Below are 24,848 nucleotides of genomic sequence, written 5' to 3'. Positions count from 1 at the left end.
TAAAGATCTGCAAAGAGAGGATAAAAATCTGAGGAGACAGGAACAATGTGGGCACGTCGCCCTCCTCCCTGCTGGGAGTTTGTAATCTCATCCTGATCACTCTACTTACAAATACAATGTGCATAAAAAAGACCGGGCAAGGGGGTTTGTCCACTTGCAGCCAGTGAAGGACACCGACTGGACACACAGAGTGAGTGACCAATGGCAGCGCTCATCGAATGTTTGCAGCATAGGACCACATTGGACGTCACGTTGCATGAGACAATCACGTCTCGATCCACGTGTACAACTTGAAGAGAAAGCTCCCAAACTGTGGTATCTGGACTTGATTGCTGAAGTATCTTCCCTGATCGAAATCTGATGGGGACCAGCAAGCCCATGCCTAACACTCACCATTCTCATTTCTGTGTGTCAGCAATGGCATTTTATCATCACATTCCCTTAAAACCTTCCTGTACACTCTCCTACTTGTACAGCTTACTTTCACTCCAGACCAATGGCTAGTATCTCGTTAACCCCTCCTCCTTAGCTCCTTATCAATCCACTTCCTACTTCACACCAACTCACACGTTTCCAGACACATTTATAAATTGAAATTGACTGTCAGTCCCCTGGACTTAACGAAGTTTGTAAAGAAGAAAAGGAAAACCTAAATGACACAATCCGGCATAATGGCAACCTAGGCAGCATCATTAATCATTTGGCATGAAGAGCTCATGTCTACAGGTTTCCCTGAAGCAACACAACCCAATCAGAGGAGCTCTTCTCAGTGGAGCTTGATGGGTTTTCCGAGGGGACAAGGGAAGTGCCTCAGAGCCATGGCTTTTCACTGGGAATTTGGTCTCTTCTTTACATGCACGAAAATGCTTGCTGCTGAATTTGCTTCATAAATCAATGGCTATCATGACTTCCCTTCTACCCATCCCCTTTGTGGTCAATTGTGTGTATCACACAAACATAAAAACACATACACACAAAACACACACATATAAACATACATATTGAGGGTACCCTGTATGGCTCCTATTATCCTATTAAATGAAGATGGTTTTTCTTTTCAATCCTTTTCGTCTGCTGGTCTCAAGCCTGTCATGACATACAGCTATCACATTTCTGTTTCTCAAACTTAAGATCTATCAAAATGAGCACAAGAAGAATAAAAGCTAGGGAGGTGAGCAAAGACAGATAGAGGGTAGGGGAAGGAGGGGTAGGGGGAGGACTGTGGGGTGTAGAGCCGTAGAATCAGAGGAACATGGACAGGGAAATGGGAGGGGTTATTGGTGGGGTTAATGGGTGGAGAGAATGGGGATGGGGGCTAGGGAAGCAGTGGAGGTGTTGGGAGGGGGGCGGAATGGGTCTGAGATGGAGAGAGGTAAAAGTGATGAGGGACGGATGACTCTTAGGAGAGAATAGAGGGGATAATGAGAGGTGGATGGGCTAAGGAGGAGATGGGTGGAAGAATAGGAAAGAGAAAGAGAATTGACTTGAGGGAGCAATAAGCATTATAAAAAGAGACATGGTTTAACTGTTTTGCATTTAACTTTCCCATTCTGACTTCTATCTACATTCTCACACTTCAGCCCTGTGACTGACAGGAGGAAATTGTCTGGCAGTGGAGGAAGGATATAACATATTTACATTATAGACCAATAAAAACTGAGGGGATAGCAAGGGGGATACATCCACTGTCACCTAACTGACTTCAAGAATTTAATGTGCATCTCTTACTAGCCTCACCAGCCATGATGTAAAATGTACAAATTCGTAGCAGCTCCATATTATGAGTGTCTGCAAAGACACTGCAAAGCAGGTATGAGTTTCACAAGGAAATTTACATCCCTGAACTGTAAGACTAGAATATGATCAGGTATCCCCAGAGGGGGTAGAAATACAAGGGGGGGGGGGTGAGATGCCCCTGCGTATTTGTCCAAACTTTGATATCTTACAAAGGAAAAAGTGCTCAGGGAGAGTTAGTCCGAGAATGTGGCACAATGGTACAAAATCTCTCATGTTGTTGAGAGGACACAATTGTTCTTTTCATGTCATTTTGGGACGTGTGGATGGGTGGGCAAGGTGGGGCAGATTTGAGGAGGATCTGGTCAAAATACAATTGTGACAAATTGATTACTACTTCCAAGGAGACACGATCATTGATCCATCTAATAACAGAGCCTTGAATTGCAATTCAAACTTTTCAGTACGAGCTTGTTTTGCTTGAGTGTGTGTATGGCAGTGAGTTAATAGCTGGAGGGGAGGGGAATGGGAAAATGGAAAAACATAACAACACGTGCACAACCACATGCAGGAAGAACAGAAGAAAATAATGGTGTTTTCTTTCCTTTTCTACTCGCAGCAAGGCATTTCTCACTGAATGCATGAGGCATTCACATCAAAAGCACAACCGACCAATGGCGGTTTTTATATGCGGTCCACCATGTGCAATGAAAGTCATGCACATTGCATTTCAAAGCCCGGATAAAGTTTACAGCTTCCCAGTCGGGACAATGAGAACAGTAAAGGGTATCCTCATAAAAACTCAGCGTGTGCACATCGTGAAAAGCCTTGTTGAAGCTCATCATCACGCACCAGACAGCATGCAAGCCAAACAGATCAACGTGACACAAAGTCTATGGCAAAACATAATTTGTTGGTTGCACAAAACTACAGGAATGTGCCGAACGCTGCCTAACAATGACAAGATTTTGTGTACTCTGTTCAAAGGAACAGTGACTGTAATTCAGCTCACAAAGTCACTTCTCAACCAGCCTGACTCAAACCACAGGAAAGGAAAAATGCTCATGACCATTCTAAATTGAACGACCATGGCAACACGGCTACACCTACCACTACTGCAATGAGCAGCTTTCTGACTATCCAACACTGGACAGTAGGGTCACCGTGATCGGGACTCTTCCCTTGAAAACATTTTATACAGCGATGCTCCACCCGGGAGCATAACGAGCTTCATCATCATGGATCAAAGGAGATGGAGACCGCATCCCAGTTTCATATTCCTCCTCAAAAAGATGATTGGAGGATAGGAGGATATCAATGTTGATGGCACAGACACCAAAACACTACCACATCTTTACACAATTTGCCGTCCTCTCCTTGCCTCCCTCAATAATCAAACTGCAGTCTCACACAAACTGACTTTGCTTTATGAGATCCTTTAAAGGTACTCTTTACCATCGGGAGCAGTGATTTAAAAAATGTTTGAGATATCACATTTGATGCATATAATGTGCTGGTCAGTTGTATCACAAAACATCCTATACCATACAAAAATGTCGTAATAAAGCCTAAAATGTAAGGAGATAACAACTATTTTTTCCCACTAAACCATAACTGTAGATGGTTTAGTCTAGAAACATTTTTACTATAATTATTGTTCACATTTTGTACATTAAACAATACTTAACATTAATCATTACTGATTTTGGAAGTATTCTGAAGCACTTAAGTTGGATTTTTGTTTCACCTGCAAATGGTAAATAATGCCTTTAAGATTATATCTTACATTTCATGTTATCAGGCCAACTGCATAGTCATGATATTAGGTATGCCATCCAGTGCCTATCACTAAGTATTATAAAGTCAATAATCATTGGGGTAAGAGCTATCACATATAATTTTGCGAAACAGAAACTCTTCTCGATCAGGAGGACAGTTATGGAAAGAAATAAATGTCTTTTCAACAACAAATATTATGGTAGCAGGCCTTACTGCAGACTTTGCTGAGTGAAAGCATGCCAGTGCTATTAATGGCATCTGGCATTTATTCTAAGGTGACAGCCAAAAAGTCCGATCCCCTCCCTTTCTATCCATCCTTATCTTTTTCTCTCTCCCTCTACTTTCTTCTCTGTCTGCCTGTCAGTCAGTCAGTCAGTCAGTCAGTCAGTCAGTCAGTCTGTCTGTCTGTCTGTCTGTCTGTCTGTCTGTCTCCCTGTCTGTCTATACTCTCCTCTTAAAGATTGTCCTCCCACCCTCTTCCTTGAAAAGTTCCTTTTCCCTGAAATAACTTTCTTCATCAAGTATCCAGGGCAAATATCTCACACTAGAATAACAATATGATTCTTTTTTAATTGCCTTGAAATTTATGACTCCTTCTTTTTGTGTGTGTCAAAACCTGGACTGATTTTTATTTCTCATCTTTCATCTCTTCAGTATGATGTCAAGGCTGTATTGTAAAGCTAATACTTGAAAAAGTCACCCACAGAGTGTAGAGTTTGAGACCTTTGTTTGTTTGTTACATTTTCATCCAAGACTTAATTTCCAGATGTTTCCTTATGGAAGTGAAATCCATGGTCATACTAAGTAGATCAGAAAATGATCTACATTGTCACCAAACAAACAGTTCACTTCGATATTTGGGAGGGAAAAGAGCAAACACTCTAAAAACCACTGGACTTTATTGAAAGTGTCATGAAGCTCATTCTCACATGCCCCCAAAATAAGTTTTCAAAAATTTATGTTGGGAACAAGTGATGTCATAACTGATAATTCTTGTGTGTGAATGGATGGACCACAAAACTACAGGAATGTGCCGAATGCTGCCTAACAATGACAAGATTTTGTGTACTCTGTTCAAAGGAACAGTGACTGTAATTCAGCTCACAAAGTCACTTCTCAACCAGCCTGACTCAAACCGCAGGAAAGAAAAAAACGCTCATGACTATTCTCAATTGAGCGACCGTGGCAACACGGCTACACCTACCACTACTGCAATGAGCAACTTTCTGACTATCCAACACTAGACAGTAGGGTCGCCGTGATCGGGACTCTTCCCTTGAAAACATTTTATACAGCGATGCTCCACCCGGGAGCACAACGAGCTTCATCATCATGGATCAAAGGAGATGGAGACCGCATCCCAGTTTCATATTCCTCCTCAAGAAGATGATTGGAGGATAGGAGGATTTCAGAGTTGATGGCACAGACTCGAAAACACAACCATGTCTTCAAATGATTTTGAACATGACAATGGGATGCTAATCATACTAGCAGGTGTGTGCATACAACACAAGATTTTTGGAATAGAGATAGGACATCAAAACAACCTATAAAAATGATTATTCGTTTCTGTTAACCATGGAGATTAAAATACAATAAATGAAGAAAAAATAGCAACAATAACTACATATTTGCTCATCAAACTATAATTTACAATTTCCTCTAATCACACAAGATATGATGGAAAATTTATGAATTCATAATGGCATTTCAAGTTCAATTCACAAAGTCCTTCCTCTCTTGTTCCAAATGTGTATTTATACAGCTTACATCATTCTCCGCATGAGTATTTTTTCTCTGTCAATGTAAATTTTTTCGAAGCTTTGTAATGGATTTCCTGCTCTTTTCAACTTATTTGACAATACAATTCAAGCTTTTTCTATCATCTATTCACACCAGAAATGTCTGTTTCTCTGAATTTCCATATATCTCATATGCTTGACCACTTCTAAACTAATCTCCCTCTCCCTCTCTCTCCCTCTCTTTCTTTCTTTCTTTTTTTTTCTCTCTCTCTTCTGGTCAAATGGAAACAAAATTATTGTTGGCTTCTTGTCCTTGCACTGCAAAGATTAAACTGACCAGTCCATTGGATTCATGACCGTGATAAAGAATGACAATGATGACCACTTGGACAATCAGTCACTTCTCGCCAGATTTCTTTCATCAAGTCCAGCAAGCTTGTTCAGGGTCTGCCTTTGCCCATTGATTGAGTGCTTGCAATTTGACACGCCAGTTTAGTCAACATCCACTCTGAATGGTCAAGGAATATTTTGTTGATAGTTGGTACAAGCAGATATATGACAGTTAGTTCATCACATACTTTTAGAAAGGGGAAAATCATCCTTCAGGGTTTTTAAAATATTCAGTAACAATAAATAACTAAAAAAAAAGACGAAATCTCTTGAATATTTCATGGCACCAACACGACATGAGGGAGTAGGTTGCACTCCAAAATGCCAGTGACAGTGTTGTCGGGGCCCCAGTATAAAACGCTGCGGTGCTCTACCTCTCTGCTTGGCTAAAGATGAATATTAAAGGCAGAAGAATTTGCGAAGATCTGATCTCCTGCATACCAGACAAATATTTCTGGGGCGACAGGAAAACAACATCAACGATAGGACAGATAGAAATCATCAACATGGCACTTTCTTCAAAACAAAGGAACCTTGACGCATTCATCCAACCATCATCACATTTCATTTATCGTCACCTCAACGCCAAAGTCACTGACTTGGAAAGCATCAGGAATGCAAAAACAAGCCGCTATCACTTTGTCAAAAGAGGCGCTAGTGACAGTCTCCCTTGCACACTCTGAATTAGAAATGATCATCTATTGACGCCATTTGGTATCTTAAAATAGCTCATGCCAAACCTAGGATCAATTTCAATTCCATTTGAATATTTGGCTTGACATTGTGTGCTAAATTTCTTTCCACTCTTTTTATACAATTAGAGCATTTCTATCCTCTTTAAGGGTAGAAGCCCCGCTATAAGCCATTCCCGATCTCCTCCAGATTCCATCTGAAGACTACATTTGGGATTTGATGGCATTACTGTGAAACTTTAGCTACGATTCACATATTTAATTTCTTGAAGGTGGCAATGAGCAGGCATCATGATAAAATTATGACAGCATGTGGATTGTCTTGCACTCTGAAGAGTGACAACATGGTTACGGGTATGTGGGACTAATACAATCCACCATTTCAAAGTGATTTGATTTTATAACTGTTGATCCCACAATGATTTTGTTCTTTATACTTCACTAGTACACAGTTTAATGCAAGTATAAATAAAAACTGCAGGCTTGTAATAACCTCATCTCTCTTTCCCCCCCCCCCCATCTCTCTCTCTCCCCCCCCCCCCCCCTTTATTTCTGGTGCCACTCTCAAGCCATTCCATGCAGGAACCTGGTGGTCTGCGTATTAAGTCTATGGGCATTTCAGAATTCAGTATGGAATGGGTTAAACCATGTTTGGGCTTTGAAGGGCAACGGTCCAAGTGTCACAAACTTGAAGGTTGTAACATAAAAACAACTTGATATGCCAGTGGTTCCGAAGTTACTTTGTTGAAAAACTGTCAGCGCTTACTTGCCTAAAGAGGGTTTCTGCCCCTCGACTGGGAATTGGTTATGATAAGTGGGCTTCAAAATGGAGTGTGGCAAGTCTAGGCCATTACAGGAATCCCTGGTGAAAATTGGATATGACTTGTTTGCTCTTCAAAAGAATAGCCGCCTCCTTCCCCCTCTTTTTTCCTCTTCCATTTTAGGGCTGGAGGATTCTAAATATATCCAGCACATAATCACACTCTGCAAAGTTGACACAAATAATGTCTCAGGCGAGGCTAAAGTCCCCCATTTGCTCTTTCGAAAGATATGGGTCAAGACTTTGTCTACAGTACACTGCTATGTACAATCTGCACATGCTGTGGCATTTCTCTCTATTCCAGCCCCCCCCCCCCTACACCCACATTCAGATATCTCGGATGTTTCTTCACAACTTTAATACTCCTTTATTCTTGTCCACGACTTCTAACGGCTTTAATTACAAAACACTTTCCATTTGTGATGCACTGGCAGCGGCTCCCATGAGGTAATATCCCATATCCTGTTTCCCATGGCAACTCTATTCTGAGTATGGTATTTTCAAGTTTGATAGTAATACCACCCAAAGTTTCTAAAGGTAATCTTAAAAGAATAGAACACTGTCCTCATAAAAATGTTGAAATTTAGTTGGACAGATACAAACTTGGTGACACACCCTCTACAAAACATGTTAATACCTCGAGAGAGAAAGAAAAAGAATCAGTAAAAATGGCATTTAAACTTGTCCTGTTCCCGAAATCAGACAATGAAAGACAGCCGTGTCACGCACAGCTCCCTAAATTTAGAGGAACTCTGGGATTTTCGCTGGGCTCAAGTCCAATCTCCGAGACAAGCTTGTAAAAAGTAGGCGTTACGCTGATTCCCCGCAATGATAAGGCAGCACGCTCGTGTCACGCAGCATCCTGTCGCTGCAACTCATCCCCTTGGCTTGGCTACAAGTTTATCATTACGTCAATCGCTGTCGCTGCCGAAGTTATTAAGCCTTCTTCGTACGTAACCAATTAACGGGGGTTGTCAACCGCACTAATTGGTCGAAGCAGTTTCTCAATGACAGGCTAAAAAGATCCCAGCATTACAAATGCTGCATTAATGTTCTAATTCTCCATTATAATCAGAATTCTTTGTGTGAAACAAAATGATTTTGGACACAAAATTTACATGGGGCCACTTCTACTTGAGAGCTTGCCTAAAAATTCTCGGTACTATTTGCAGTACACTGCCATTATCACATTTGTAGAAACAATCAATGAAGTGATTTGAACATTTTTCAATAATTTGTCAAATGCCTCTTAAACTTGGCTCATCTGAAAGAAAGCAAATTTTGGACAGGCGCCATGAGTTTGAAGGACGACTTCTATCAGAGGTTTGTGAAGCCCTAACTGCACACAAAAACATTGAAGACAAAGTAGCTAAAGTAAGCATGGTGAAAAAAAACACACTGAAGCCCTATTATGATGTCAGGGAATCAGGTTAAAATGACGAGGAAACATTTCACAAGTGCTTTTATTCTTCTATTGCACATTTGCCTATTGTAACTCATCACCTCTAAGAAAAAAAAGTACCTACTAATCAGAGGAAAGTAATTAATAGAAGTTGACCCAATCTACTGGCTAAAATTTTAAGTGGATTGCAAAGCTACTATTCTAATGTGAGTGTATTCGGGCCTAGGGGAAGGTTGTATCAAACTTTTTTACATTGTGAGAAGCTAAAAGCTGGATCTCTACCATGCTATCATACAAATTGATGAAGTTTTATAGTGCTTGTCTTCTTTTCTGTACTAACTCTTGAAGTGAAGTTTTATTCATTAGCTCATTCTTTGGTGGTAATTGCCTTTGGTTACTCAGCAAGAGCTTCCAGGGATACTTGAGTTTATATCTACTGCATATTAACTTTTGTCTCATGGATCACATTACTATCATCTTGTGAATCGTGTGTCTTGTTGGTTCAATAGTTGAACCCCCCTTTGAGCCACTGCCTCAAATATGCCTTGGCAACATTCATGATAATTATTGCCTTTGGCAGCAACGGGGTTACTTTATAAAAGAGTGCACAGAGGTTCCCCCCCCCCCCCCACCATTTTTTTTTTTTTTTTCAGGCTCTGGGAGGCAGGAGTAGAGACCAGGTGACCAACTACAGAGGGGTGGGGAGGGGGAGGGGGCCGAATCAATGAGGCACATGGCCCCTTGACTGCGTCCCTGGCCGCTTGAAGCTGATTACCAATTTCCCAGCATCCTTGCAGTCTTCATCATGTGATAGCAGCTCCCTACTGAATAGCATTGTGCAATGAGGTGGGGGGGGGGGGGGGGGGGGTCATCGCATAAGACTTGCGCAAAGCTAAATATCAATATCAAGTCTTGAAGCAAGAGCGTTCTCTACATTGGAAGGGGTCCAGTTCTTTGGTGAGCTTAAAAAACACATGAATATTTTTTATAGATGTGTTGCGCACTTCAAGTCTACCCTAGGGCTATTGTGTGATGGGTAGTTATAGTACAGTGTTTGTTTTACACAAAGAGTCTTCAATCATTGCCAATTTTAGCCCCGCAGTGAATCCCCCAGACATGCGAAAATGTGGATGAACGCCACGCTCGGGGACACACAGGGGCCCCCCAGTGAGGAATTTGAACCCACGCAAATGTCTGTTGCCTGTCGGGTGAGCAAACCAACCCAATTCAGTTTTAAATGAGCAACTTTTTTGATACACCGATGTTACACATGAACATTAGATTGACATCGCTTGGTATCATCTTCTTAAAATTGGTTACAGAAGATTTAAAGTACAACTACAAAGATTTTGAGGCTATCATTCGTGAATTTCATTTTTGCTGGTATTGGTAATGGTATGCTTCTGCAAGGGGGGGGGGGGGGAGGAGGAGGAGGAGGAGGAGGAGGAAGGGGGGAGGAAAGGGGTGTGTCCTCTTACCTTGAGGTCTAAATGGGCGATGTTCTGCTTGTGAAGGTAGTGTACGCCCTCTATGATCTGGTGGAGCAGTCTGACGACATCACGCTCACAGAATCCATCTTCCTTGTCGGCCACGCAATACTGATGGAGCTCTCCTCCGCTGGCACTGGAATTAACACAGGGAAACATGTAATTCTGATGTATGTACAAGTAGAATATTAAGATTGTTACAATGGTTATAGTGTTTTGCTATATTTGGACAGCATATTTGACTTCTTGCAAAGAGCATTAACAGAATAGACCATTCCTGTCATGTATTAATATTCATAGATATTTCTTTTCTTACAGCCTAGCAAAGAGCCATTTTATTCACCAGCTTGACAGATTCATAAGCACTAATGCTACTAACTACAACTTCACCCACTATGAGCAGCAGAATTTAAAAAGAAGTTACAACAATAAAACAATAATAGCCATGATTACAGCAGTACTTCAGACACAAATAGAAATGAAACTACAAGTGTACTTATTACATCATTGTCTCAATGAATCACAATATCTTCTTGGAAACAACAGATGTACTTTCTTTAATTGTGGCTCCTATAATGTACAGGCCACATAATATGTCATAAGCATGGAGCTAGTGCTGAAGCTTCATGGTGTAATGAAAAGAAGGGTCTGAATTCTTTAGCTGCCCTTCACTTTTATTCGGTGCTTTGTGTCTGGATGATAAGTCAGCTTCGCCAGGCATCATTCAAACGTGAACTGCCAGAGACGGCATGAGCTCAAGTCAGCATATCCTGCCACGCATCAAAATCAACAAAGCTCGCATTCCATTTAACTGTTGAATGATCTTCATTTGGGATGGTACTTCCTCAAACGGTCGACCCTTTGACAATCGAACAGCGAGACACACATGATCCCTTGCTCTGCACAGAGACAAAAACTAACAGAGCAGAACATTCCGTCATTCGGCCATGCGTGCGCCGCCTCCTTTTCATCACGGGAGTCTGCCATATCACTGCCAAAGTCTTGCAACATATCTCTCGGCAAGAATGACTAACATATTTTGGGGGGATTTTTTCAATTTTTTTTTTTTCTGCACTGAGATTACATGGAGAGGAGAGCAGAGCATATCACTGCAGATGCAGGATTAGGTGACTTGCCTGACGCAAGAATCTAACTGGCATTTTCGTTGCTCCTTGCCACTACTAAATATAGTCAGGCCTTTGCCATCCTGGCAGGGCAAGAACTTGAGTGAATGTGAAACAGCAGAGCTTGCAGATTTGGGATCCCACGACATTCTATGCTGTTTCATTGCAAATGTCCCCTCCCCCCCCCAAAAAAAAAAATACACACACAAACAGACAAAACACTCACACTCTGTAACTCTAAGTAAGTACTTGAAATCAAGGTAAATGAGTGAAAAAGGTACTTTATACACACATGAAAACAAAAACACCAAAACTAAACTGGAGCACTGAAAACAACACAAAAATCCTTTTTGAAAAAAGTTAGATGATAAAATGAAATATTGCAGGAAAGCATCTGGAACCGGCAGACTAGCCTTAAAGGCATAATTTACCATTTGCAGATGAAAGCATTAGTGCTATAAAATAGTTCTAAAATGTGAGTTAGGGATAGAAACAACCACTGTCAAAATTTGAATCCGTATAATCGATGTTAAGTGTTGTTAAATACACAAAATGTGAACAATAGTTATAATAAAAAATTTTCCAGACTAAACCGTATACAGTTACGGTTTATTGAGAAAAACCCTGATATCTCCTTATATTTTAGGTTTTATTGCAAATATTTCATATGGTAGGATGTTTTATGATACAACAGACCTACACATATACATCAAATATGATATCTTGAAAATTTTTGAAATCACTGCTCCCAAAGGTAAACTGGACCTTTAACTGCCATGGCAACAAAAACCTTTCCTTACATGTCCATGAGAGAAATTCGACTCCGGGGGTCTAAAGCTGCAAGCATCACCACGCAATGCTTCTGGCATGCCGAAAGCGAGTGATATCATATCAGCCTCATGTGCTCCACAACCAAAAAAGTTTCACATAGCTAAGATATGATTCATTACATTCATATCCAGGGCAGGGAAAGGTTCAGGGGGGGTTAGATGAAAAAGATTGGTCTTCACGAAAATTTACATCCTATTTCACTAAACTGAAATCAATTATTGTGTCTGTAGTTATCGATCTTGCCACGGATATGATGGCACACTGTAACTGTGCTTTACATAATACGCATTAAAAAAATAACAAGAAAGAACTTACACGGTATCATACAGAATGATTACATGGTCAGATTACGTATGATCTATGATATTTTTTGCTTGGAAATACAAGGATAGCAATTTATGCCTAATAAGGGAGTTTCTGAAGATAGAAATGACAATGCTAGATCAAGCGCCTAGATTGAAATATGAAAGTAATCATCTTTTCTTTTCTTTTGTTGCAAATTTATGAAATGACATCAACTAGTAGCTATTTCAACTCAACTAACTCCTCCAGTTCTGCACATCTGAACTTTACAATTACAGACTACAATGGCCATCTCACGCTAATCAAAAGAGATGGCACTGATACGGGAGTTGCAAAGACATCCCTCATGGCTTCTTGGGAGGTGGCATGTAGGGCTGTGGGTACCAAAACTCATTCCCTTGTTCAAGCCCAAAACATTTTTGCAGGATTTTAGTTTTGCAATCGCCACAACAAAACTCTTCCTGAATCCCCTCAAACCACTTCTGAAATGCCCCATGTCAGGTGAGGGCGGGGAGCCAGAAGGCGATATTTCCCAAACAAACGTGTCAAATGACCAGGTAAGATCTCTTGCTGCGTTAATTGCTGGTGCCCTGGCCACACCGCCAAACTCACACCCGGGCCTCCCTTCTCTGCGTGGTCACATTCCTGAGCAATTGTGCAATTTTTCTTTGCTGTTGCTGTTGTCAAGCTCACGTGGATGCTTTAGAGTCAACAACACGGTGTCAAATATAGAACGCAGTTCACGGCAGCTCTGAACTTCAGTGGAATGTGAGAATGTGGGCAGCTGGGCAGAGAAAAACGAAACAATCTGCTGCGGTAGCTTGCAAAACCATGCATGACGACTGGAGCTCTGGCTACTGGTTTTTTGAGACTAGATCATTTCAAAAAATCCCTAGAGATAGATGAACCATGCCTGAAATAATCCTGATCTGTATATTGATTTGGTGTTGTATGAGCAAAATTCTTCAATCTATTTTTTCCTTCTTCTACAATTGTATTTTAAGTTCATTTCTAATTTCTAAGGCAACTTTGTGAAAAAGATAAAAATGATGGACTTTCAAAATCTGTTCCCTGTACAACATCATATGCCAACATTAAATCTGAACAATGACCCTACAGTGTACCTACAAACTTAACTTCAATTGCAAAACAACACTCATTAGCCAATGTCTTATTTACTGTAACCATGGCAGAAATTCTATCTCAGATTTTGATTTTTGAAGTCCAAAGCATCTTTAAACGACAACAAGCATATTACCTCCTTTGGGCCGATAATGCATGGCTGGAGGCTAACATGAACCTTGACCTCAGTCTCTCAAGGTAAAAATCCTGAAGATTGTTTTATGCCACCAGGGCAGGTGTCAATTACTCCTACGTTTTTATATATTTACATTGATGAGATTAATATCAGGCAAAATACTGATTTCTCCCGATAGTCTACCCCCCCCCCCTTCAAGGTTATATAAAAGGGGGTCATTTCACTTGATATGGCCACAGTTTTCAATCATACATGTGATCTTCTACTCCTTAGCCACCATGCAATAATATGTGTGCCTACATCTATGCCTCAAACCATCAAATTTATACTATCTTTGCTAACTATTGCAGGGCGGTGATTTGGCTCTGTCTGTAGCGTGTCTGCCTCTAAATCTATCCAAAGGACCTAGTCTATCTGAGCAATGTTGTGCACAATAATAAGAAGCAAATCACTCTGTCCCTTGAATAGGACATTAAATGGAGGTCCTGTGTGTGAGCGAGTCACAACTCATGCACATAAAAGATCCCGCTTCATTCATTCATCAAAAGGAGCAGGGTGTTTAAACCAAGGAGGTACTAGGCGAGCTCGCCTAGTACCTCCTTGTTTAAACCGGTGAAGTGGTCCCACCTCAAATCAAACTGAACACCATGGAAGACCAGCTACCTGTAGTGCAGCTGAATATGGGTTATCAAGCCATCTTCTCATGATGGAAACTGAAACAAACAAAGTCCATTTTTTACTTGAATTGTCTTCAGCTTCTTCTTCTTCTTCTTATGGCACAATGTGCCTGGTTGATACTATCTTTGCCAACTGTTGTTGGTCAACCATGAGGGGCTGGCATCATTCAATCAATTTTCTAGACTGGGTAGGTGGGTATTTCATTGCAGCAGGTTATCGCCCTGCTCTTTGCAATGAATAAATGAAGTGACATCTTTCACCTGCGTGAGTCTTGGCTAACTCACACACAGTCCCGGTCCTTCATTTCACGTCCTTTCCAAGGGATGGTGTGTTTTTGCCTCTTACCTTTCAAATGGGACAGTATGATTACACACAACATTGCTCAGTTAGACTCACCGTGAACTGAACCCGAGTTATTTGGATTATGAGGCAGATGTGCTACCCACTGAGCCACCTCACCATCTCGTGATTAAAGTAGAAGCTAACATACACATTGGACTGTGACCACATAGGAAGTCCTACCTAGCATTGCTCACAATGGCTCATTTTATTACTCCTACGCAGTGCACATGATCCAGTGTCTAAAAGGTCTGATACAGTTTGCAATGAGTAACAGATCCTACACGCTTGTACACATGGCATCATCCACACATATGTATAGAGCAGCCACACATGTGGAATAAAGGTATGGCAAAATTAAATCAAAATTGATTTTAAAAGCATGGAATGGGATCAGGTCGGATCAAACTCTTCTTCAAATGCCTCAGATGATATGGAAAAAAAAAAGAACAACAACAACACACAAGACCTCTACTCCTGGAATTAAATACTTCCTTCCCATGCTGTCATCAATTCATTTCATAAAACTTCATCTCCTTTCAGGTTGGAAAGGGGGGCAGTGACGTCATTTCTGGTTCCAATCCCAGGTCAGTCGCCGTGGTGATGGTGCGTAATGGCTGGTGAAGGTCGATGCAATCAGCTGACAGCATAGAGACCACAAAGCCAGTGGCATCTGTTTCCGAGGCAGCCCACAAGGATTTTTTTTTTCTCTTCACTTTGATTATTGTCGTTGTTATTGTTCTTTGTAACTTTTGACACTTAACCCACTCATACCTGTACTTCTCTTGCACGTGTCCGCAGACAATGGGGATAGGTGTCAAGTGGGATGCCAATGCTTAAGAGGTTAAGACACGGGGTCCGTCTATAACTGTTTTTACTTCATATGATTGGTATTTTGCCACATGAAGATGAGTCATTGATATGTATGAACGTCAGTCATTCAACTCGTAAGCTTTGAATAATCATTTCACAGCAATCTATTTAAGGATAAAGAACAACACTGTCTAGTTTCTTGCAATGACATATTTAAATGAATTCTACACAGAGGATGAAGTGTTATGTAGTACAGCATGAATATCTGCTATTGTATACAGTTTGGTCACATACACTGCTTTGTTTCATCACAGAAAAGGGCGATGTATGACAGCTTTGTTGCTGAAAGGCCTGTAAAAGGTTAAGGTAAAAAGCACACAGGTCTTGAACTCACTTTCACTTGAAACATTTAAGCATCTGACTGATTGATAATTGAGCAAACGGATGGAAACTGAAAAAAAAAAAAGGAATTGATTTGAATGTTGACGAGTTCTCTCAAAATCCAGGGGGAACATTTAAAGAGCTAAACATAGTGATGTACCTTATGCCTGTTACATGCATGTGTCAATTACTATGTTGCTATACATTAGATTTTTTTTTTTCAAAAACAATTTTTCCAGATTTCTGCCAAATGTATGTATCAATATATTTGTTCTTACTCAATGCCCCAGACAAAGAAAATCTGTCTCCATGTTTTATAATGTACAAGAATCAGTCTTCTGTTTGTGTGTGGGAGCAAAGTACAACTAGAAGAGCACTGCACACAAGAAGTGCACACAAGAAGTGCACTCTTTACATGTGACCATGACAGATTCAAAAGACTTCTCACACCCTGCCCTTCTGGAGGATTCAATGACATTTAAAAGCATTCTTAACACTTTTAGCATTTGTAAGATTTCACCTCAATTTCATTTGACCTTTGGGCCTTTTTGTTAGTTTTTGTTTTTGTTTTTGAGGTCACCATGACAACTTTTTCCTTGGGGGTTGAATTTTATTCCAACCACTTTGAGTCCACTTTTCTCAAAATAATCATTGCTTCTGCATGTGACAATCTTGCATTATGACATCATACAGATTTAATGGAGACTATCAGTACAATCTGAACATTTGTCAGCCAACTACAGCACACCTTTGAGATCTAGGTCCTACTTGTTGATGAGGCATGCAGCTAACAACAAAGTCATGCTACACTTCAATGTTTGTTTTGTCTGTTTGTTTCTTGGTGTGTGTGTGTGTGTGTGTGTGTCATCTCTTATAAAGCCATTGCTGTGCCTTATAGCCAACAGAACACATTTTTTTTTTTCAAACGTATTGACAAGAAAGATACTTCTGAGTCCTGCAGCATAAACACAAGGAAAGAGAGATCAGCAAAGATTTTGAACGAAATACTGTCAATGTGTGTGTGTGTGTGTGTGTATGTGTGTGTGTGGCAGTCAATGGAAGAATCTAAGGACAGAACCTGTGGAAACTCATGCTTTTTGTGATTTCTTTTCCATTCTTTATTTCCAATTCTTTTTTTGTTTGTTAAAGAGCTGAAAAGGTGGGTGGCTACAGCCCCCCTCCCCAGTTCCGCAGCCCTGACTTGTTCTGATGATAAAATGTCTGCAATTTCACCTTTATGTCTGTCTGTTTGTCTGTCTGTCTCCCTATTTCTATCTATCACAGAAATAAAAATCCTGCAAGCCCCTTCTCAAGATAGATTCAAGGATATAATATCCTTCCCTCTCATGCACTCATCAAGGAAGAGGGCATCAATTCCGAGGCACAAACTTAAAATAAAAATCACACTCTCTCAGTCTGAGGTGAACAAGTCATGATAAACGACATAAGATGTCGATGAAGACATGGTCACATGACCAAGGAAGATATTCTGAGGCATCCACAGGAAGTCACGTAAGATTGTTCATTTCCATATATGCCCATGATTCAAATGGCCATAATTTCCTTCAATGTCTACTTTTCTTATTTATAAAAGAAATAAGAAGATTCATCAATGTGTATTCCACTGAGAGCAAAGCAGAAAAAAACCCCTCTCTATCGCACTATTATAATACATAATGAGAACAGTCCTTTGATTTATGCCATGACCCAATTTTTCATTACATTATCCAAATCATGTGGTGACATTTGCAGACGATGATGGACAGGTTTCTGTCTATAAGAATTTCTGCATTATCAATGGCTGCACTGATTGCTTTGAGTTGGACATCATTTGATACCAACTGATATTTCATCACATTTAAACGGAATATGTGGGTCTTGCATTTATTTCATCAAGTCAGTTGTATTGCCATTCTGAACTGCATTTCCTCTGCCTTCAGTACAGATCACTTTTTCTACTGTGCTTTTGTACTGCAGCCAATGACTGTGCCTCCTTCTGGGAACAAGAATGTAAAAGATATCATAGAGGCTAATGTAGTTGTTGCGTCTTTTTAAGAGGGGGAGGGGTAATTTCCAACTGGAACACCAGTCTACATGGACTGAGAAGTAGCACTTCCTGACTAGACTTACTGCAAAAGGGTATGACTTCATGAAATTAGTGTTATTTATTTTTACCAAATGTATACATTAATGGATTTTTTATTTTATTTGGGGGGGGGGGGTATTACAAATCAGGTACAAAAAATGAATATAATCTGTTAATTCTCTGTAAATTGAGCTTCGTTTGTTTGTCTGAATCAACTCTTATCATACAAGATTCCACGACCTGCACACACCAGACCTGATGAGGAGCTCGATGAAATCAGATAGTATACTTGAGATCCACCTGATGTGTGGGTACCAAGCGATGGCTACAACGATGCCACGACATTAATTGCTCGGTGATAAATATCTCCTTTCACTGGTACATGGTCTAAGTTTTCAGCCTGTTTTTGGGGGGTCAGCATGAATTCTGTGCCAATTCACTAAATACTTGTTTGGAGTTTGGGTGGAAACTTTAACCATTCAATAATCACCTCTCGAGGGGTGTTACAATGGGTATGGGAGAAGAAATGCCCAGCCTCTTCCCATGGCTTTGAAGTCAAATGTATAAATGGAAATATAGAGAGAAGCGTGAAGTGAGCTCTACGTAATTACAGAATCACAGCCGACAGCCTTGAAGTTAGGCTAGCATCAATTTCATGTGCAATGAGGTAAGCCAGCAGTTGCGGGCAGTAACGCACCCTGAATTAAATGGTGATCATCTGAGCTGCTGAAGTATCACTTACTCTCTTTAAAGATAAGCACTCACAAAAACACAAAAACAGAGACAAAATCAGCATAGATTCTTCTCAAACTGGGCACGTGTTACATCGGGTGATACCCAGTTTACAGAGACCAGTTCATTCACAGACATCAGCTCGAGCACGTTCTTCTCCAGAGTGGTGATAAAGTGATCTCCTTTTTCTTCTCGTTGCTGTACGTATACCACCAGCATGCTGTTGTCATAATGGTAGTTTCAGTTATCGTCTTTCCCCGTGCCAAAACCTCGGCACAATTTTTCAATGCACCAGGCACGTGTTGGTGCACAATGCATCAAAGTTTGCTTCCTTGGTTCATTTTTGTTTTTTCTTCCAGACATAAGGTAGTCACATTTTTCCCCCTCCACAGACATGGACAAAAACAAACAAAAACAAAGCAGATGATAAACATCTTGTTTCATGTTGTTGTCTTTTAATCATCAATAATTGATTTTTGCAATTTTGCAATTACAAGAAAAAAACTACCAAAATCTCCTAAGAATTTGTGCACAATTCATCTCTCAACTGAAAGCACTACCATAACCCATCCTCCTATCACTTGACACGTGACACAGTGATTTACAGAAATTTATTCAGTAAATAAAGGCCACATCATGTACAGATAAAAAAAGAACACACAATATCAGTGTTTTCCCTTTATTCAAACTGGGAAAGAGAATGAATATCTGAGTTGTGGTATTTTTAAAGAAGTTTCATTTTATCCCATCTTGGAACAGCTAGTCCCAAAGAGTAAGAATGCATTTCTAAAAGTGCAAACATATCTACATCATTAATTTTGAAATGCATATCTTTATATCTACAGGATCTCTCAGATTTAAAGTATGCATAGGTGTGCTGATGTCGCAACAAGGGCAAATTTGTATGACTGTCTAATAGAACTACCTACAGGGCTCTTGGAACAGAGGATCAACGGAAGTGCTTGTGAGTTGTCGCGTCGTGTGATTTAGAAGAATTGATGCGACTGTCATAGGGCCAGATGCCCTCTTTTGCTCAAAAATCCTGACCCTGTACTCTGTTGCCATAATCATCATAAAATAATTTATAGTGTCTCTTGGTGGCATGCATAATCCCCTTGTCATTTTTTTTCCTACCACAGAAAAGGTGACAGAGGCCTGAAATCAACCTGTACCACAAGCTCCCACCACATAGAAGAGTATGGCACTGTCAGGCCTAATCTTCACCATCTGCCTGGAAACAAAGGATACAGACATAAAAGTGGTGACAATACCAGGAATCCAGGTATATGACTCAGCACCGCCCTCCTCTGCACCCCCCCCCCCCAAACACTCCTACGCTTCGATCCGCCTGAAATGGACACACCAGACCACGCGATTCCAAACTGGGACAACGGCTGGTCTCAGCCGGCTTGCCCCAATGGACACGTCACTTCACAGAGTGGGCTCTTCCTGGTTTTGCCATCGGAATCGCGTCCACGCGAGAAGCGATCCGCAAGGACTCGCTTCCTCTACTGACAAATTGGGCTTTCCTTTATCAAAACACTGCAAAAAACAACAAAACAGAGACATCCTGAACCTCCCCCCCCCCCCATCATTACCCATCTATCCACTAGTGCCTTTTCAACCTCTGAATATTGATAGGAATATTTCATAAAAGAAAATAATACAAATACCTCAGACCAACAACAGAGATCCCAACGCAACTGATGATTCAACCACAGACAAGACATTGAGAATCACAAAGCAATTTAGTTCTTTGTTCCATGCATGTGACATGTGAAAGAACTTCTAGACCAAATTCAGGTTAACAAAAAAAAAAAAAAAAAAAAAAATCAGGTTAGCAAAAGTTAAGAAAATATGGATCAGTCAAATTTCTATTCAGGTATAAAGACAAAGAATAAAGACTGTAGGATTTCCATGTTCCACATGTTCTCACAAGCTGATACTGTACGAGCTGAAATTTTTGCGGTGGTTTTATTTTCGCGAATTTCGCGAATCGCCTTTGAACCGCAAAAATAACAACACACGAAAATAACAACGCGTGAATAACTAAGTTCAGTAAGACCCTCGCAACCGCGAAATTAACAACACGCGAAAATGTCCTCCAAGTAGCAATTCGCGGAAAAATCTGTGCGCGAAAATTTCAGCTCGTACAGTATTGGTCATTACTCTAGATTAACCCTTTGTGTGCTTTGAATGCAGAATGGCACAGAAAACCCCATTAATATCCATTTACACACTGGCTATTAAGTTCCTGGTACAAAATAGGTCATGTTGAGATCAAAATCTAAGCTTAACTTGAAGATACTCCAGTACTTATTTTATGAGACAGAAATTCTACAGCAAAGGCAACTAAGGCAGAAGATCCCAATAGTACACCTTTCAAATATTAATGAGATGACACTTCATTCTCTATTTATTAATTGGCAATTTGCAGGCAGAAGGTCGCAAGTCCAATACACAACAAAGGTCTTTCCCCTGCTCATTGCCATCTCACAGCTGAATGAAAACACTTTTCTCATAGTCTTGAGGAAGACAAGACAATTTTACGCTACAGTCACACGGAATGAAACAGCTAGCCTAAATCGTGCTTGTAGCGATTGTTTCTTTTTATTCCCCTTTTGTTTTGTTTTTTATTTTCCACGACCTCTTCCTTTCACAGCAGGACGTACTTGGTGGCTCATTAAACTCTCCCTATTTCCTGATATTTGACTCGGCCAAAGTTCCGCCATACGTAACACCTGCTCTCAACCAACTCTTGTTTCTCTACAAGTCTGTCGGAAGAAGACGGGGCACTCTGCCTTCACAAACGTCCCTTTCCCAGCCTTCTAACATAAGGTTGGCACGCAACTAGTCAAAATAGCAACTCAGACGGAAAATTCATGTTGAACTCATTTAGTCCTACTGTGTTCTTACATGGCCCTTCATCATGTGTTAATTCTTGGAGGCTCTGGAATAGTTAAGGGCCATCCTTCAAATGTTTCTCTCCTTTCTTTTTAATGAAAATTTGTCTTTCCTCTCCCTATACTGTGTGTATACAGATGTACACATAAGGCCTAAAGGTCTACTAATTATTCCTAGGTAAACTCTACATCTGTGTTGGTACTCTAAGCATTTGCTTCATGGTCCAAGGCAGCATATTGTGACTTTACCTCACTTTTTCTGATCAGTTCTATTGTGACTGTCAAAATGTAATTGCCCTGTCATTCATGCAGAGTAGAACTTTATGTTTGCAGTTTTCCATTATACTCGGTGTTTGTGCTTTAAAATTATCCTTAACAAACAAAGCATGCCATACAGAAAGACGTCACATGACTGGCAATTGCTTTAAAATTATCCTTCACAAACAAAGCATGCCATACGGAAAGACGTCACATGACTGGCAACTGATTTTGATAGAGACAGCAGAGTTCTGTATGTTGCTTGACGGTTTACATGGTGAAGTAAATGAGGGAAAAAGGTTTGCGGTAACAACAGCAGAGTTCTACCATGAAATGTACAGGATTGTATCATGCATGCAAAAAGCTACCATGAAATACTCCAATAACATCAATTGCAGAAACAGTAATCCTTGACTGCATGCAGAATACAATTCATATGCAGCATACATGTACGCACATGAAGTATGTGTATATGTGTGTGTGTGTTTGTATTTGGAACTAGATTTTTGAGGAAACTTCTGTTATCAAGCAAAACATGATTTTCCCTTCTGGACTCCACAGCCTCGAGGGTGATGCGGATCTATGAATTAGTATTCCAGACATAAAACTTCAACCATCCAAACATTCCCTAGAAACAAATTCCGCAGCCTGTATGAAAGGGTTCACTGAAGTTCAGAGTTTCAACTGAACCCTTCCAAGAAGTAAACATGGAGGAATAACTTCCTCTTTCAAGACAAAGTGGAAGGAAAGTAGCCATTACTTTATATTCATTGCCAATATTCAACATTACGGTTTTCTGTCATCCTCACACAATCTGTTTGTCTAAACAAGCGCAGAGGCCATCCACGATACAGAATGAGGAAATCCGCAGTCTCGGAAGTATGTTAAGACTCCCCGGCGTGAGCAAAGGGACGTATGTATTTCCTTCTTTCTGCGACAGTTCTAGTGATTCTTTGCAGGCGTAATCTCGCACAAATCCTCAGCGATACAATATCACAACTGCATTCACGAATGAGTGCTGAGTCTGAGCAGAGAAAGTAAGCCCTCAGCATTGAAATCGTCAACATATAGGCCTGAATATACATGAAAAATGTCATCATGTGAAAGTCCCACACCAGGGGTATTCAAACAAAAGTCAGGAAGGGCAAATGCAGACATCTGAAAACTGCAACCAAAAATAAATGCTAGCACATCCGTAAATGCCTAACAAAGGCTAATATCTTACAAAAACATCACTGAAACAATATTCAGTTGCCACAGAAGGGGCAAATGTCTGGTTGTTTGGGTTTTTTTTTCACTATTATTACCCTGATACTGTAACAAAAATCAGTAATTCATTCTACACAAGTATGGGTATCATAATATAGTGGATTGTGCTAGTTCATCCACAGGTCAATGTTTATTTGTGCAGGCAGCGATAAAGAAAAATGGTGAATGTCTTTTTAATGTGCTTGCAGAAATTAATGTACTTGCTTTTTCTATGCAAATAGTGGTAAATACATGTAGTGATATAAAAGAGAAAATTGTCTGAATGGACAACAAAAAACACCAACAAAAAATCACTGTCAGTTGACCAAATATAGCCAACTTAAAAAAAAGAAGAAGTTAATACCACGCTTGTAATTCCAGCGCATCATGTAAAATTACATCACATGGACACTACGGAAAAAAAAAAAGGTTTCCATATATAACAAATATGGCAGTGTTTTAGATTTCACAGAACATTAATCATTCATTTCAGGTAACAATTTGTTAGAATTTTGGTCTTCATATTTATTCTTTGTTTTTAATATGAGATGAAGAAATAAGATATCATAATTATGACATCATACAAGTTATGATATCAGAGAATAGACTATGGAATGTATTGGTTTGAAGCACTGTGTTCTACCACCAATTTGTGCTGGCCTCACAACAAAACAACGTTTACCACCTCCAAGACATTCTCACAGTAGAAGGAAATGAGGTCGGATGTCAAGTTTGCGGGCGGGCGAGACAAAAATCTGGCTATACGGGAAGATTTTCTGAAACGTGAGCCCCAGCATCGGCCTAAGATGGAGGCTCACTGTGAAAGAATGCCAGGAGCTCTTGTCAGAATGAACCCTGAACTTGCTGGGTATCAAGAAAGAGGGCTAAGAAATCAAGGTTGCTCAGTTGCCTCGAATTTGAATACTATGGCATACGGTAAATTGACTCCCCACCCTCATGGGGTGAAAATAAAGGAAAAAGGTAAGGGGGAAATATACAGATGTGTCCCAGTTTGGCACTTCTGGTGCAAGAAAATATGGGAACTTTTACTGCGTAATGTAGTAATACGAACCACATTTGGATCGAAAGTCGAGCAGTGGGATCAACGGATGTGCTTGGTAGTGAAATTGTAGCCAGTCAATTATCAAATAAATACAGCAAACAGAAGGCAGTTCCATTTTTTTCTCTCTGTTTTTTTTTTTTCTTTGGGGGGGGGGGGGCTTTTGTGACAAATTCAAACGGATTGCATTGACTGTACTGGTTGTACAACTAAAGAAAATGATTACTAGCAGGTGTTTAGGAGATATTGGAAACTTTGAGATGGAATCACATTGCACTGCGAAAGTAGAGCATCTCCGCGGGAAAGGAATCCAGAGAAGGGAAAAACTTACTATTCTAGGACCAAGATGACTTCCGTGGACGTTTCGTAGACTTCGTGCAGCCCGATGAGGCGCGGGTTTAGTGTGGAGCTCTCCAGAATGCGGATCTCTTTCAAGATGTCCTCGCGGCAGTCGCGTCCCATCTTGCGCTTCCGGACAAACTTGGCGGCGAAGTGGCGGCTCGTCTCCTTGTGCTTGCATTTCCGCACGACCGCAAAGCGACCCCTGGCGAGGCAGAATCGGAAAAATGAGATAAAAGTTGTCAGTTCAGTAAGACTGTAGATTTCAATTTACTTTCATCAAAGCAGGAACATTAAAATACTTGTAAGAGCATGGAGACAGATGCAACGACTCAAACACAGACAGACTAGTTGTTGTGATTCAATTCTAAATCACAGATATGAATCTCACAGAGAAATATTCGAAGGGGAGTCCTATCTTATTCATAAAAACAAAAGAATCAAACTAT

The 24,848-nt window shown here is 40.4% G+C and overlaps 1 protein-coding gene across 1 annotated transcript in view; it reads right to left on the bottom strand.

Moving 5' to 3' along the window:
- Positions 1-24,600, bottom strand: part of LOC140243734 (serine/threonine-protein kinase 17B-like) — a 51,627-nt gene extending 27,027 nt beyond the window's left edge. The window contains exons 1-2 of the mRNA XM_072323399.1: positions 24,392-24,600; positions 10,038-10,182 (exon numbers count right to left, since the gene is read on the bottom strand). Coding sequence (XP_072179500.1) covers positions 10,038-10,182; positions 24,392-24,522 — 276 coding nt within the window. The 5' untranslated portion in view covers positions 24,523-24,600. The remainder of the gene's footprint in view (positions 1-10,037; positions 10,183-24,391) is intronic.
- Positions 24,601-24,848: the final 248 nt, after the last annotated feature.

Source organism: Diadema setosum, chromosome 20 (assembly GCF_964275005.1).
Source record: "Diadema setosum chromosome 20, eeDiaSeto1, whole genome shotgun sequence".
In the NCBI taxonomy this organism is placed as follows: Eukaryota; Metazoa; Echinodermata; class Echinoidea; order Diadematoida; family Diadematidae; genus Diadema; species Diadema setosum.
Note: the sequence above shows the minus strand (reverse complement) of the source record. Positions and strands in the feature narration are given on the sequence as shown.